Consider the following 12,083-nt stretch of genomic DNA (forward strand, 5'->3'; position numbering starts at 1 on the left):
GAAAAACTGCTTATGACCTGGATTTTTAATACCCTGAATTTTTGTGCTTTGTAATTTAAAATTTTTAAATTTTCTCTTAATTTGCATCATGCAGTAGGGCATTGTTGCTAATGAACTGGGAGAGGCAGAGTGCTTACCAGCCTCTGAAAACAAAAACTTTGAGGGTGGACCAGTGGTGGAGCTTAAGGGCTGTGGGTCTGTAGCAATGTTGGGTCATCGTCTATCCAAACAGTGATCCAAGAATGTTCCTCCTTCCTTCTCTTGCGTCTCTCTCCCTCGCTAACAACTACCGGTTACTGAGTGATGGCTGTGTAATCTCATCTCATTCTTATAACCACCCTGGGCGTTTGGCGGCATTACCATTGTGCAGATGAGGAAACTGCGTTTAAAGAGAGAGTCAGCAACGTGTCCAAGGTTACCCAGCAAAGAGACATCAGAGACAGGCTTTGGGCTGCTCCCCAAACTCTTCCCTTCACCAGTCTACTACAGAACTGAAGGCAGCTTGGCCCATGACTGGCAAAGGCCTGACAGTCAAAACACATGAAGGGCACCTGCTGGTGTTCTCGGAGGGAAGACAAACACAGGCCCCCACACTCCGGCTAGAACGGACAGACATTATGTGGAAAGGACACAGGACTCAGCCTGTGGATTTGGACCAACCCTTTTTCAAAACAGCCTTTTGGCATCTCTTGTTATTGGTAAATCTCCCTCCTTATGGCCTGTTTTCACCCCATATAATTATGGCAGGCATGTGGTTCAAGAGGCTGAGCATGTCCAAGGCCTCCCATTCCAGCCTTTGTTTCATTCGAGTTGGCCAATTTGACCTTCATTCACGCTGGGCCATTGGTAACTGGCTGCGCACAGGTCCATGCAACAGCTGGAGCGTGACCTTTTTTTATGAGTCTGCTCTCACACTCTTTAAGGGATGCATTTTTCATCTGTGCCAACTGGGCCAGGACAGGGACTCATAAAACAGCCTCCCTTCAATAAGCCCTTAAATTGTTGGGCTGTGGAGAAATAAAGATACGAAAGCCAAGCCCATTGTCAGGTTTAACAGGAAGAAAGGAGGCAAACAATGTCACGGAGTGGACACGGCTTAAGTAACCAAGAAGGGGAAGGCAAGACAGTGATGAACACAAGATGGCCCGTTTAGGGTTGAGCTAGATGGCTTGTCTTGTAAGTGAAACAGGAAAACTCTGCAAATTGAAAAGAGGAAGTGGCTTCTGACCCTTGTCTAGACTCTGGAATGAATAAGCACACCTGATTATGATCAGTGTCACACAGTATTTACCCATTTCTATGAAACTGTGAAAGACAAGAAAGGCCTGTGGCTCATGAGCAAGGGAGAGAGACCAACTGCACTGTTTACTGTGCACATTCCGGTCCCGTTACTTGGGGGGGTGGGTGGGGAAGGCTGGCTGTGTTCAGGGGAAGCATGTGCAGGCGGCGGGAGGCTCAACTTCATCAGCCACATTAGCTAAGAAATGACCTGTGAGCCAACTGAAGTTATATTTCACATGCAAGTTTCGGAAACCAGCAAGACTCCTGCATGTTATTTCTTTTTTTTGATATATTTTTATTGATTTCAGAGAGGGAGGGAGAGGGAGAGAGAGGTAGAAACATCAATGATGAAAGAGAATCATTGATCGGCTGCCTCCTGCATGCCCCCTACTGGGGATTGAGCCCACAAACCAGGCATGTGCCCTTAACTGGAATCGAACCTGCGACCCGTCAGTCCCCAAGCCGATGCTCTATCCACTGAGCCAAGCCGGCTAGGGCTGCATGTTATTTCTTAAAGTAAAATTAAAGGGGGAAATAAGTTAGCAAAAGATATGTGAGCACAACTGAGGCCTACCTTAAGAAGACATGATTGGTCATAATTTGATCTTACAAAATAGATAAACTAGGGGTTGGTTGCTTCCTTGGCTGGGATTCAGCTCCAGCCCACCCTCCCCCAATGGGAACACCATAACAGGCATCGAGAGGGAGTTGGTGAAATACATTATGCTTCCTCATAATGGAACACTTGGTGCTTTAAAAAGAGGGAAAAGAGGCCTGAAGAAACAAGACGGAGCACGGTCCGTGCGCAGCCAGCTTTCTTTTCCGCTGGAAAAGCTCAGCACACACACTGAGAAAGTGCACACGAACCATCTACACACGCCTTTGACACTGGCCATCACGGGGGTCCCGGGGACTGAGAAGGACTTCCTGCCCTCACTGGCCTGTTTCTGTAGTGTTTGCTTTTCTGGTTTCTTTTACAATGAATATTTATAACTTTTGGTGAAAAATTAAAATATATAACTGTACATAAAAACAATTTTGAAAAAAGCATATGGCCCCCTCTTTTCTAATTTGGACTTAGAAGCAAACTTTCAAGCAGTCCTTACTTCACTTGATCTTGGTCACAGGGCTTACAGAGACAATGTTCTGTTTGTATGATTACACACATGCCCTCTTACTGCCCCTCCCTCGGATGGATCTCGGGTGTAAAATAATGCCCTAACACTTGTACTGATACTTTTGGATAAGCCTCAATGCCCAACCAGTCTGATTGGAGAGCCGGCCAGGCATGGAAGGGCTGTGGTGGCCCCGCCCACCCTTTTGTGTTGTCTGCGTCAGTTTCACCACCATAAAATGGGGAGAAAATAAGCTTTCCTTATTCTCTCAACTGCAAGGAAGACTGTGAGCACCGATGGAAGCTGAAAGGACACTTGCATAAAGGCACGCGTAAGCCTTTGAGTCCTTAGGATACTGACAGGCCGGGCAGCGACGTTACCCACATGGACTCACCAGCTCTCACCCAGGCAAGCACGTATTGTCTGCTTGTGCTTGGGCCGAGAGAAACAACTTCATCATCCAATTTCAAACTGAAAATAATGTCACTTATTAGCTCTGAAAAACCCAAACCAGGCAGAATGTGGCCCTTTACGAAACAGCGCATAACTTGCTTTTCTTTACAAAAAACATACATGTGTAGTGTGGAAAATTGGGAAACAAAGATAAGCAAAAATAGCAAGAGCATTAAAAAGATCACACATAACCACATTACTGAGAGGTAATGGCACCAGGAATTTTGGCTTATTATGTCTTTACAATTAATCTGTCTGTTTAGACACCCAATTAAATATGTATCTGTATGTATGTGCATATATAAATTAATAAAAGAAATGGCATCATCCTGTTCATCCTAACTTCAGACAGAAACCTCCTTGCATGCACTTGTGAACTAGGTTGTGATCAGAGTTCATCTCTGTACACACACTTCACACGTAACCGGAGCCTTCCCGGAACCCACTGCTTCACTAACCAATGATTTTGCCCAAGACTGTTCTGTGCCCCTTAAAGCAACGCTCCCATCCCTAGAACAGCTCAAGGTGCTCCGAGGAGTCTGAAGTGATTCACACTTACTTTCCGAGGTTTCACTTTATCTTGTAAGTCATACTGGCCAATTCCTTTATAGCTGATTCCAAGCCACCAAGGAAGTCCTTGTTTATCCTGGAAGATGGGAAAGCATGAGAACCAAGACCTAATTGTTAAGTCGTCTGGCGGTGGCCTAGCGCTCATCAGGCCCATCCTTTAACAAGTATCCGCAAGTCAAAGTCAAGCTGTCTTGGTAAACAAAACAGTACTTAAGAACCTAACTTGTTATTAAAATGCCTTCTTAGAGTTTCTTCAAATAAGACCTTTAAGTCAAAACAGACCAATATTATTAATACCATCAAAAAGACCGAAGCATTACTGCTTGGATTAAACATTTGGAGAAGAAATGAAATGTAAGTAATTCAACTAAGAATTAATCCAAAGTACAAACCCAGTTATCTATTTAAAAAAGAAAGAAAGAAAGCTCTTTGTTCTCTTGATTAGTAACCAGCTGCAAAGGTCAGGGAAGTTTCCAAAGATGTAAAAAGTGGTTCTAAGTCCTGATGTTTGTAATACACTTAACAGTGAACATGTGAATACTGAAAAACAGAATATTTGAATAATGCCTGTGAGGTATATACATGGGGAGGGGAAAAATTTTTTCCCCCATAAATTTATCTTTTAGGTCTTGAAAGCATAGGGTGTATTGACATAAGGAAAGAAAACCTAGGCTGGAACATATATCTATATGCAAACAAACCAGGAATCAGTAGAAATTAAAGTTGCATTAGTATACATATTTAGTACAGGGTGTCCCATTATGCAGGTATTTATTACTCATTTCTCCACCATTTTCAATTGTAAACATTGTTGGAATTTGAAGAATTACTTAAGATTGATCAATTATAAAACTATTCTGCTTTCAAACAACACTGCCTTCTTAACCTGCTTTATCTCTTCTCACCTCACCATACTCCTTAGTCACTCTCTCCCTGCTTATAAACATCCAAAAACACCACAGAAACACAAAGTGTACTGATGGAAAACTGCATTACAAATCCTACAAAAAATGTTAGGATTTCATGAAGCTACTGAAAAGACATTGGAGAGTGCATGGTTCTGACATAAAGGCACTATCTAATGAATTTCTGGTAGCATTAGAAAGGTAAACAATTGGAAAAGAGAAAAATAAGTAGGAATAGCTAACAGAACAGATGTGTCAAGAGAATGATCTGAATATCTTAGGACTAACAGAGGCTTTGGGAAAACATTTGAACATAGCAAATATTTGGCAAAAATATGATTTATGATTTGCTGAAAATTACAAGATATCAAGCTTTTTTTTCCTTAAGAAAATCAATCTTATTCTCAATGCTCAAATTTCTAGATAATTTACATATATATGCATATGATTTATACAATTTTATAAAGCTGGTGTTCACTAACTCACAGAATGACATGGGCATCAGGAAAGCCTTGCATGTAGAAACATTTACCTTCACTGCGTAATAATGGACTCCGTAGGTCGGTAGAGCTTCTACTATTTTCATATACCTGTGGAAAATGAATATATTATAACCTCTTAATAAAATAGAGGGCCCTTCTGGGGAAAGTGATTGAAAGAAATACAATTTATATCTACTGTTCTCATTATAAGTGTCTTTGGCTAAAGTAGAAATAAAATAAAGCATTCCAAGGAGTAATATATTTTACTTCATCCAAATATTAGGAGGTTACTAAGAAAACTTCAATTTCAAAAAGCTATAGGAAATGTTATTTTTTGCATATTAAGATTTCTATGGCTTAGAAGCATATTGTACTGTATTATACATTCAAATTACAAGTATTTCTTACACTAAGCACCTAATAATGCAAAGCAATGAGCGTCAACTTTCGGGTCATTCTCATAAGAAGTAAAAAATAAAGCTATTCCATGTATTATTGATTGTGGTAAACTCTTAGAAATATATACTCAACTCTTAAGTCAAAAAAAATCTCAGAAATATACACTTAAAAAGGGCAAAGTTTATTGTATGAAAACCTGATTTTTAAAAATATGCCCACTCCCCCCACCCCAAGTAAAAATTAGAGCAACAATGCTAACATTGCTATTTTTAATTCAACAAGCATTTATTGTGTACCTCGAAGGCTTTATGGAGTGGACTAAATTGTGTAAGACTGCCTTCAGCCTACAAAGAATTGAGGTTCCAGTTTGATGGAACTTGTTAATGGCATTTGAAGATTAATTGCTCTGGACTTTGTAACCAATAATTTGGTGATTTAAAAAAATATATATTTTATTGATTTTTTACAGATAGGAAGGGAGAGAGATAGAGAGTTAGAAACATCAATGAGAGAGAAACGTCGATCAGCTGCCTCCTGCACACCTCCCAGTGGGGATGTGCCTGCAACCAAGGTACATGCCCTTGACTGGAATTGAACCTGGGACCCTTCAGTCCACAGGCTAACGCTCTATCCACTAAGCCAAACTGGTCAGGGCAATTTGGTGATTTTTAAAAGCAAATAGCCTACATGTAAATGAACATAAGCGGTTAGGTAAATGTGCCAAGGTCATGCAGCAATTACACTGCACAGCCAGGATTCTAGCAAATCAAGCCCAATTTTATAGACTAGAGCAGGGGTGGGGAACCTTTTTTCTGCCAAGGGCCACGTGGATATTTATAACATCATTCACCAGCCATACAAAATTATCAACTTAGAAATTCGCCTGCTAGCCCTAGCCAGTTTGGCTCAGTAGATAGAGTGTCAGCCCTGGGACTGAGGGGTCCCGGGTTCAATTACGGTCAAGGGCACATACCTTGGTTGCAGGCTCGATCCCCAACCCCCGACATGCGGGAGGCAACCAATCAATGTGTCTCTCTCACATTGATGTTTCTCTCTCTGTCTCTCCCTCTCCCTTCCACTCGCTCTAAAAACCAAATGGAATAATATCCTCGGGTGAGGATTAACAACAACAACAAAAAGAAAATTAGCCTGCTAAAGCTGGTCAAACATCTAATTAACTCAGCCCTAAGGCCTTGGTGGGGCCAGACCAAATGATTCTTCGGGCCTCACACGGCTCACAGGCTGGACGTTCCCCACCTCTGGTCCAGAGCCTTAACTACCAAGTTAGACAGTCTCTTATTTGGAGCCACAGTGATAATGACCACGGGAAATAAAATGACTCTGCATTTAAACAAGGAGACTTCATAATATTCTAACCTAAAATCCCTCAGGGACACTGTTGCTCCTGTATTTCTTTCTTTCTTTATTTCATTTCAGAAAATTGGCACAATGACTTAAGATGTCAAGGATTCAACTTCAGAACCACTAACTTCTGATTTTCACCTTGAAGATCACAGAAAGTGTGTTATGATAAAAAGGAGATTAATATGGCCCTGGCCAGGGAGCTCAGTTGGTTAGTGTCGTCCTGATACACCAAGGTTGCTAGTTTAATACCCAGTCAGGGCACGTACAAGAATGAACCAATGAATGCATAAAACGTGGAACAACAAATTAATGTTCCTCTCTCTCAAACAAAACAAAACAACAACAGAGATTACTGTAAGATGCAGGGATACAGGGGAAATTTCAGTTCTCACATGCCCTGACCTACAGTCAGTAGTGTTTTGTTTTTTAAACTTCTATGGCCATAAAAGTTACTGCAATTACTATACCAAAAATGCAACATTAGTTTTTATAATTATAAATTTAGCTCTTATAATTCTAAAATTTTAATGTAGCTTGTGAACGATTTTTTTTTTTTGAGAGAGAGAGAAACAATGTTGATTTGTTGTTCCATCTATCTTTATATTCATTGGTTGATTCTTTTTTTTTTTATTAATCCTCACCTGAGGATATTTTTTCTATTGCCTTTTTTAGAGCAAGTGGAAGGGAAGGAGGGAGGGAGGGGGAGAGAGAGAGAGAGAAAGAGAGAGAGAGAGAGAGAGAGAGAGAGAGAGAGAGAGAGAGGAACATCAATGTGAAAGAGACACATCCATTGGTTGCCTCAGCCCTGACTGGGGCCAGGGATGGAACCCACAACCCAGGTATGGGGAATCAAACCTGAGAGCCTTTGGTCCACAAGCTCTAATCACTGAGCAGCTGGCCAGGGCCATTGGTTGATTCTTGTATGTGCCCTGACTGGGGATTGAACCTTGCAACCTTGGCATATCGGGATGACACTCTTACCAACTGAGCTACCCAGCCAGGGCCCCTTGTGAACTAGTCTTAATATATGGATGGTAAATCTAAGAGTGGAAAGTGCAGAAATATATCAACATGGCCTTTCTTAGTAGCATGAAGAAACAGATGATCTAACACCAACACTGTGTGTTCCACTGGAAGTAGGGTCACAAACCTGGCAACCAAACATGGCCTCCAGACAGGGTTTGTTAGGCTCACGTTTCATTAAAATTTTCTTAAAATTACTTTGCAATATTTAAAATGGGATTTAAAAACCAGAAGCTCCAGCTTTTCTGGAAAATATCAGATGTGGTAACACTATGCATGAGTTCTGAAGCTGAGTAGCTTTGCCCAGGGCAAAAGCTCCCCGGTTCACACAGTCCCCACCGTTCCTTATCGCCCCACACTTGGCCTATATTTCTCAGCTTTGTTACCTGCCTGACACTGATAGCATCTGAACTGATGACACAAATGTGGAATGAGCCGAGACATTTTATAATTCATGGTAAGGTATTTGTAATCAGATGAGGACAATATACACACAAACTACACAACAGAAATCGTGCCAGAGGCTTCTGTAAACAGAAGACATTCACTGATATCTCAGCCAGAGGAAAGATGGATACTTACTGAACCACAGCTTGACCCCGGGTCAGACCTCTGGTTTTCAAATAATGCTCAATGACCCTGTCCTCACTGCAAAACAAGGAGACAGCGACGCGTGACTATGTGAGACACAGACTCCTTACGAGCCCCCCGGGCTGCTGCTTGAGGAACTCCAGAGGGAAGGCCTTCCCAACTGGCTGGGAGAGAAGCTGGGGAAGTTTCTGTAGACGTAGGTTCCTGGAGGATTCAAACCTCAGGCATTTGACTACCTTGTCATGATTTTTTTAACTTACATTTTATACAATGTATTCATATAATTTAATAAAATATATTATTAACATTAATATTAATATATAATATATTCATATAATTTATTGTTTTTAAAACTTAATTTATTAGAAAAAGAAACATAATATCAATTTATCAAAAATGAAAAAACTAGTATCTGTTGTCATACCTGAGTGAAATAAAATAAATACAAAATAGTGTTAGTAAAGGGAGCTCAATGGGTGTTAGGTATTCAAGACAGTTTCCTTACATTATTCAGAGAGATTTACAAAGAATTAAAACTGCTTCTGAGTCCACGTTCAATCTAAAATACTCTATTGTCACTACTTGGGACACAGTGTTTTGGGAGAAAATCCTTCATTATTGTCTTGGAAGAAACGCTGACCTAACTGGGGAGAAACAGGCTGAAGCCCAGCACCCTCGGCCATCATTCAGCTACTGTGTCCTACTGTCAGACAGGCCGCCCTCCAGCCAGGCTTCGAGTGGAAGCCAGGAGAGCACATGTTTTTATTCTCTGCATCTGGTAATCAATAGCCATTGGTCTTTTTTCTTTCTTTCCTAAAAAACTATTACTTAATGACGATTCGTTTGGAAGGTTCCAGACTGAGGATGCGATGCAGCCTCAGTACTCACGTTCACTGCTTATTTGGAAACTGTGTTGCAGCTTTCCTACTAATGCTATTAATGTTGAATATTTAGCTTGTAATCAGTTTTCAGTGGAAAAGAAAACCATCTTTAGGATTTGGAGCCTTCAACCAAGAAAAATATAGTTACAGGTAATGGATGTAAGTAATTCAAAGGGGAAAAAAAGGTACTTTTATAGAAGAAATGTTATGTGAAAAATGGATACTATGGATTCATTAAAATACAACCAAATAAAGTAATTCAAAATATACATTGGTTTCTGGCCACAGAGGAAACTATTTCTGGTTATTAAGAAAACCTCTGTCCAGGGCACTCTGCATTTTATAACACGTCCCCGGCTCCCTTCCCGGCCGGACGCAGGCCAGGCCGTGTTACCCACCCACCAGCACTCTGCTCACCAACGCTCCCTCGCAGGCCCTTCCTCACTCAGCAAGAAGGCACGCAGCCAGCTGCTCTTGACAAGTGACTCCCATCTTGGTACAAGGATTTATTTCCAGGGACTGTGCGAAGATCCTTTCACTGAAAGGATCACCGTCTACTTACGGCGACTCTGACACATTGATGGGCAATTTGATATTGTCTTCACTTATATTTCTTTTAATCCCCTGAAAAGCCTGCTGTTCTCGTGGAGCTGTGATAGGCGGGTCACCTGCTGCCTTGCTCTGGCTTACCAGTAAGCAAGGGACGGGTGCTCCTGAAGAGTTCTGGTTGGAAAGGCTGAGAGTGTCCTTAAATCTTTCCTGGCATTTTCATCACTAAAAAGAAGAGTAATACAGTAATGTCAGTCATGGTTACTGACACTATTATCCAAGCTAATAACCAGATGAAACCTGAAAAATAGCTACAGCACACTGGGCTCCATCAAAATGTTGTCCACACACGCAAGGCGCTGGTCTCTAACCAGAGCTAGCCCTTAACTTGACAACCCCCACGTCATTTGATATTATAAAGTTTAAAAAGATGAAAAAATTTAAATAATCATATTAAGTTACCTTGACCCCATCTTCCTTATTCTCCCCATAAACTTGTAGCTATTTTCACTATGTATTTCCTGTAAGCATCTCTATTATTACATAATTATTATTATACTAGAGGTCTGATGCACGAAATTCATGCAAGGGGCTTGGCCCTAGCAGCCCCGGCTGCCTCAGCCCTGCCCCGAGGTCCTGCGCCCTGCCCCCGCCCACTGGTCGTCTGGAAGGTCATTCTGGAAGGTCGTTCCAGAAGGTCAGTGTGCCATTTGGTCTAATTAGCATATTAGCTCTTTATTATACAGGATTGTGCACATTTCATATTCAATTTTTATAAAGCATTTTTCCAATTTTGTTAAATACGTTCTCCACCTTTCTATAGTAGCCTCATAATTATCTTTAGTGGATACATAATATTCACCATGTTGCAATACTGGTTATCATAAAACCATTCACATAGTATCGCTCATTTTTCATGTTACCGGTAGATATTGCAATAAAAAGGTTTATGTAGACTTTACATTAGATATCATTGCAATAAAAAGATTTAGGTAGACCTTCTGTTATTTTCTCATAACTCTAAAATTTACTTTCACACCCGCACCTGTACAACGAGGGTAATAATAGTACGTACTGCAAGGGAAGAGCTGTGAGGAGAAATCACTGGAATAGGTGACTTGGAAATGTGTTTCCACGGAAACCCAGGGCATCGCTGACATTGCACCAAGTGAACTGAAATGCACCCCATGCAAGGTCAGCTGTTATCTAATGATTTAAAATGGCAAAATTCTGCTTATCCAGAGAGAAGGGTGTGGTGCCATGGGATTTCACCGAAGGGAGAGCAGGGAGAGCTGGTTGGGCCGGCACTGTATGAGGGCAAATGCTCTCTACTGCCCCAGCCACTCAAGGAGGTAGTCTAGGAGGAGCAGGCATTGCGCTCCAGGGCCTGTCAGAGCCCAGGACAAGTCCCTAAGGAGCTACTCAAAATCCTGAGCAAACTAGTGCTCCCCAGCTGAGGATGAGGAACTCCCTCCTTCCCACCGCGTTGTACGTTTGTACTCTGTGGAGAGTTGCGGAGCTGGGCACCATGCGATGCACTGGCGGGGGGAGGGGGGGGGGGCGGGGGTTCTACCTCACATAGGTCTCATCACAGCTCTTCCCAAGCAGTAGGGACTACTGTTACCTCGCTGTGCAGGTGCGAGTGTGAGGATAAGAGAGGTAAACCCCTCGCTCAGTGTCTCACAGCGGCTATGCGCATGAAGAGGCCAGAAGGCAAAGCCAGTGTTTGGCTCTGAAGGCCAAGACCAGAACCAACCTATTCTTTTTTTAAAAAAATATATTTTATTGATTTTTTACAGAGAGGAAGGGAGAGAGATAGAGAGTTAGAAACATCGATGAGAGAGAAACATAGATCAGCTGCCTCCCACACACCCCCTACTGGGGATGTGCCCGCAACCCAGGTACATGCCCTTTACCGGAATAGAACCTGGGACCCTTCAGTCCGCAGGCCAACGCTCTATCCACTGAGCCAAACCGGTTTTGGCCAGAACCAATCTATTCTAATCCCCGATTCCCTGACAGACCCCAGAGCGGGTCCTAGAGCGCTGGCCACCATAAACATCCTCCTCTCCTGCAAGGCATAGTCACCCTCACTCCTAATTACAAATGAAAACGCAGAACCCATTAGCTTTACATTCCATCACTGAGGCATTTACATTAGCTCCCCTGGGGTTTGCCCCAACATGAATCATGATAGTGAAAGAGATGAACCCCCAACTGGAGGAGCACACTCTGAACCCCTCCCCCGCCCCCAAGCACTCCCCGCCCCCAAGCACTCCCTGCCCCGGAAGCACTCATTCAACACTCATACACCCACTGGTACAGGGGCCAGGGGATGGAACCAAGCACGGCCTGCGGACAGGTCTGCCTGGCCCACACTGTGCTGAGCTGAATTAGGAAGTCACGTGGTCACTCTTGTCACGTGGTCAGGTTTGGGGTAAGTGATCCTCCTCTGTCTACAGAAGCTAG

General features: G+C 42.5%; 1 protein-coding gene across 4 annotated transcripts in view; it reads right to left on the reverse strand.

Moving 5' to 3' along the window:
• The window catches only part of FRMD4B (FERM domain containing 4B), a 295,154-nt gene that overhangs the window by 31,131 nt on the left and 251,940 nt on the right, over positions 1–12,083 (reverse strand). For all 4 annotated transcript variants that reach the window (XM_070390990.1, XM_070390991.1, XM_070390988.1 and 1 more), the window contains 4 exons: positions 9,756–9,839; positions 8,176–8,241; positions 4,857–4,914; positions 3,409–3,495 (listed from right to left, as the gene is read on the reverse strand). In XM_070390990.1, coding sequence (XP_070247091.1) covers positions 3,409–3,495; positions 4,857–4,914; positions 8,176–8,241; positions 9,756–9,839 — 295 coding nt within the window. The remainder of the gene's footprint in view (positions 1–3,408; positions 3,496–4,856; positions 4,915–8,175; positions 8,242–9,755; positions 9,840–12,083) is intronic.

Source organism: Myotis yumanensis, unplaced genomic scaffold, assembly GCF_028538775.1.
Source record: "Myotis yumanensis isolate MYYU_CA2020_CCGP unplaced genomic scaffold, mMyoYum1.0.hap1 SCAF_14, whole genome shotgun sequence".
NCBI classification, from domain to species: Eukaryota; Metazoa; Chordata; class Mammalia; order Chiroptera; family Vespertilionidae; genus Myotis; species Myotis yumanensis.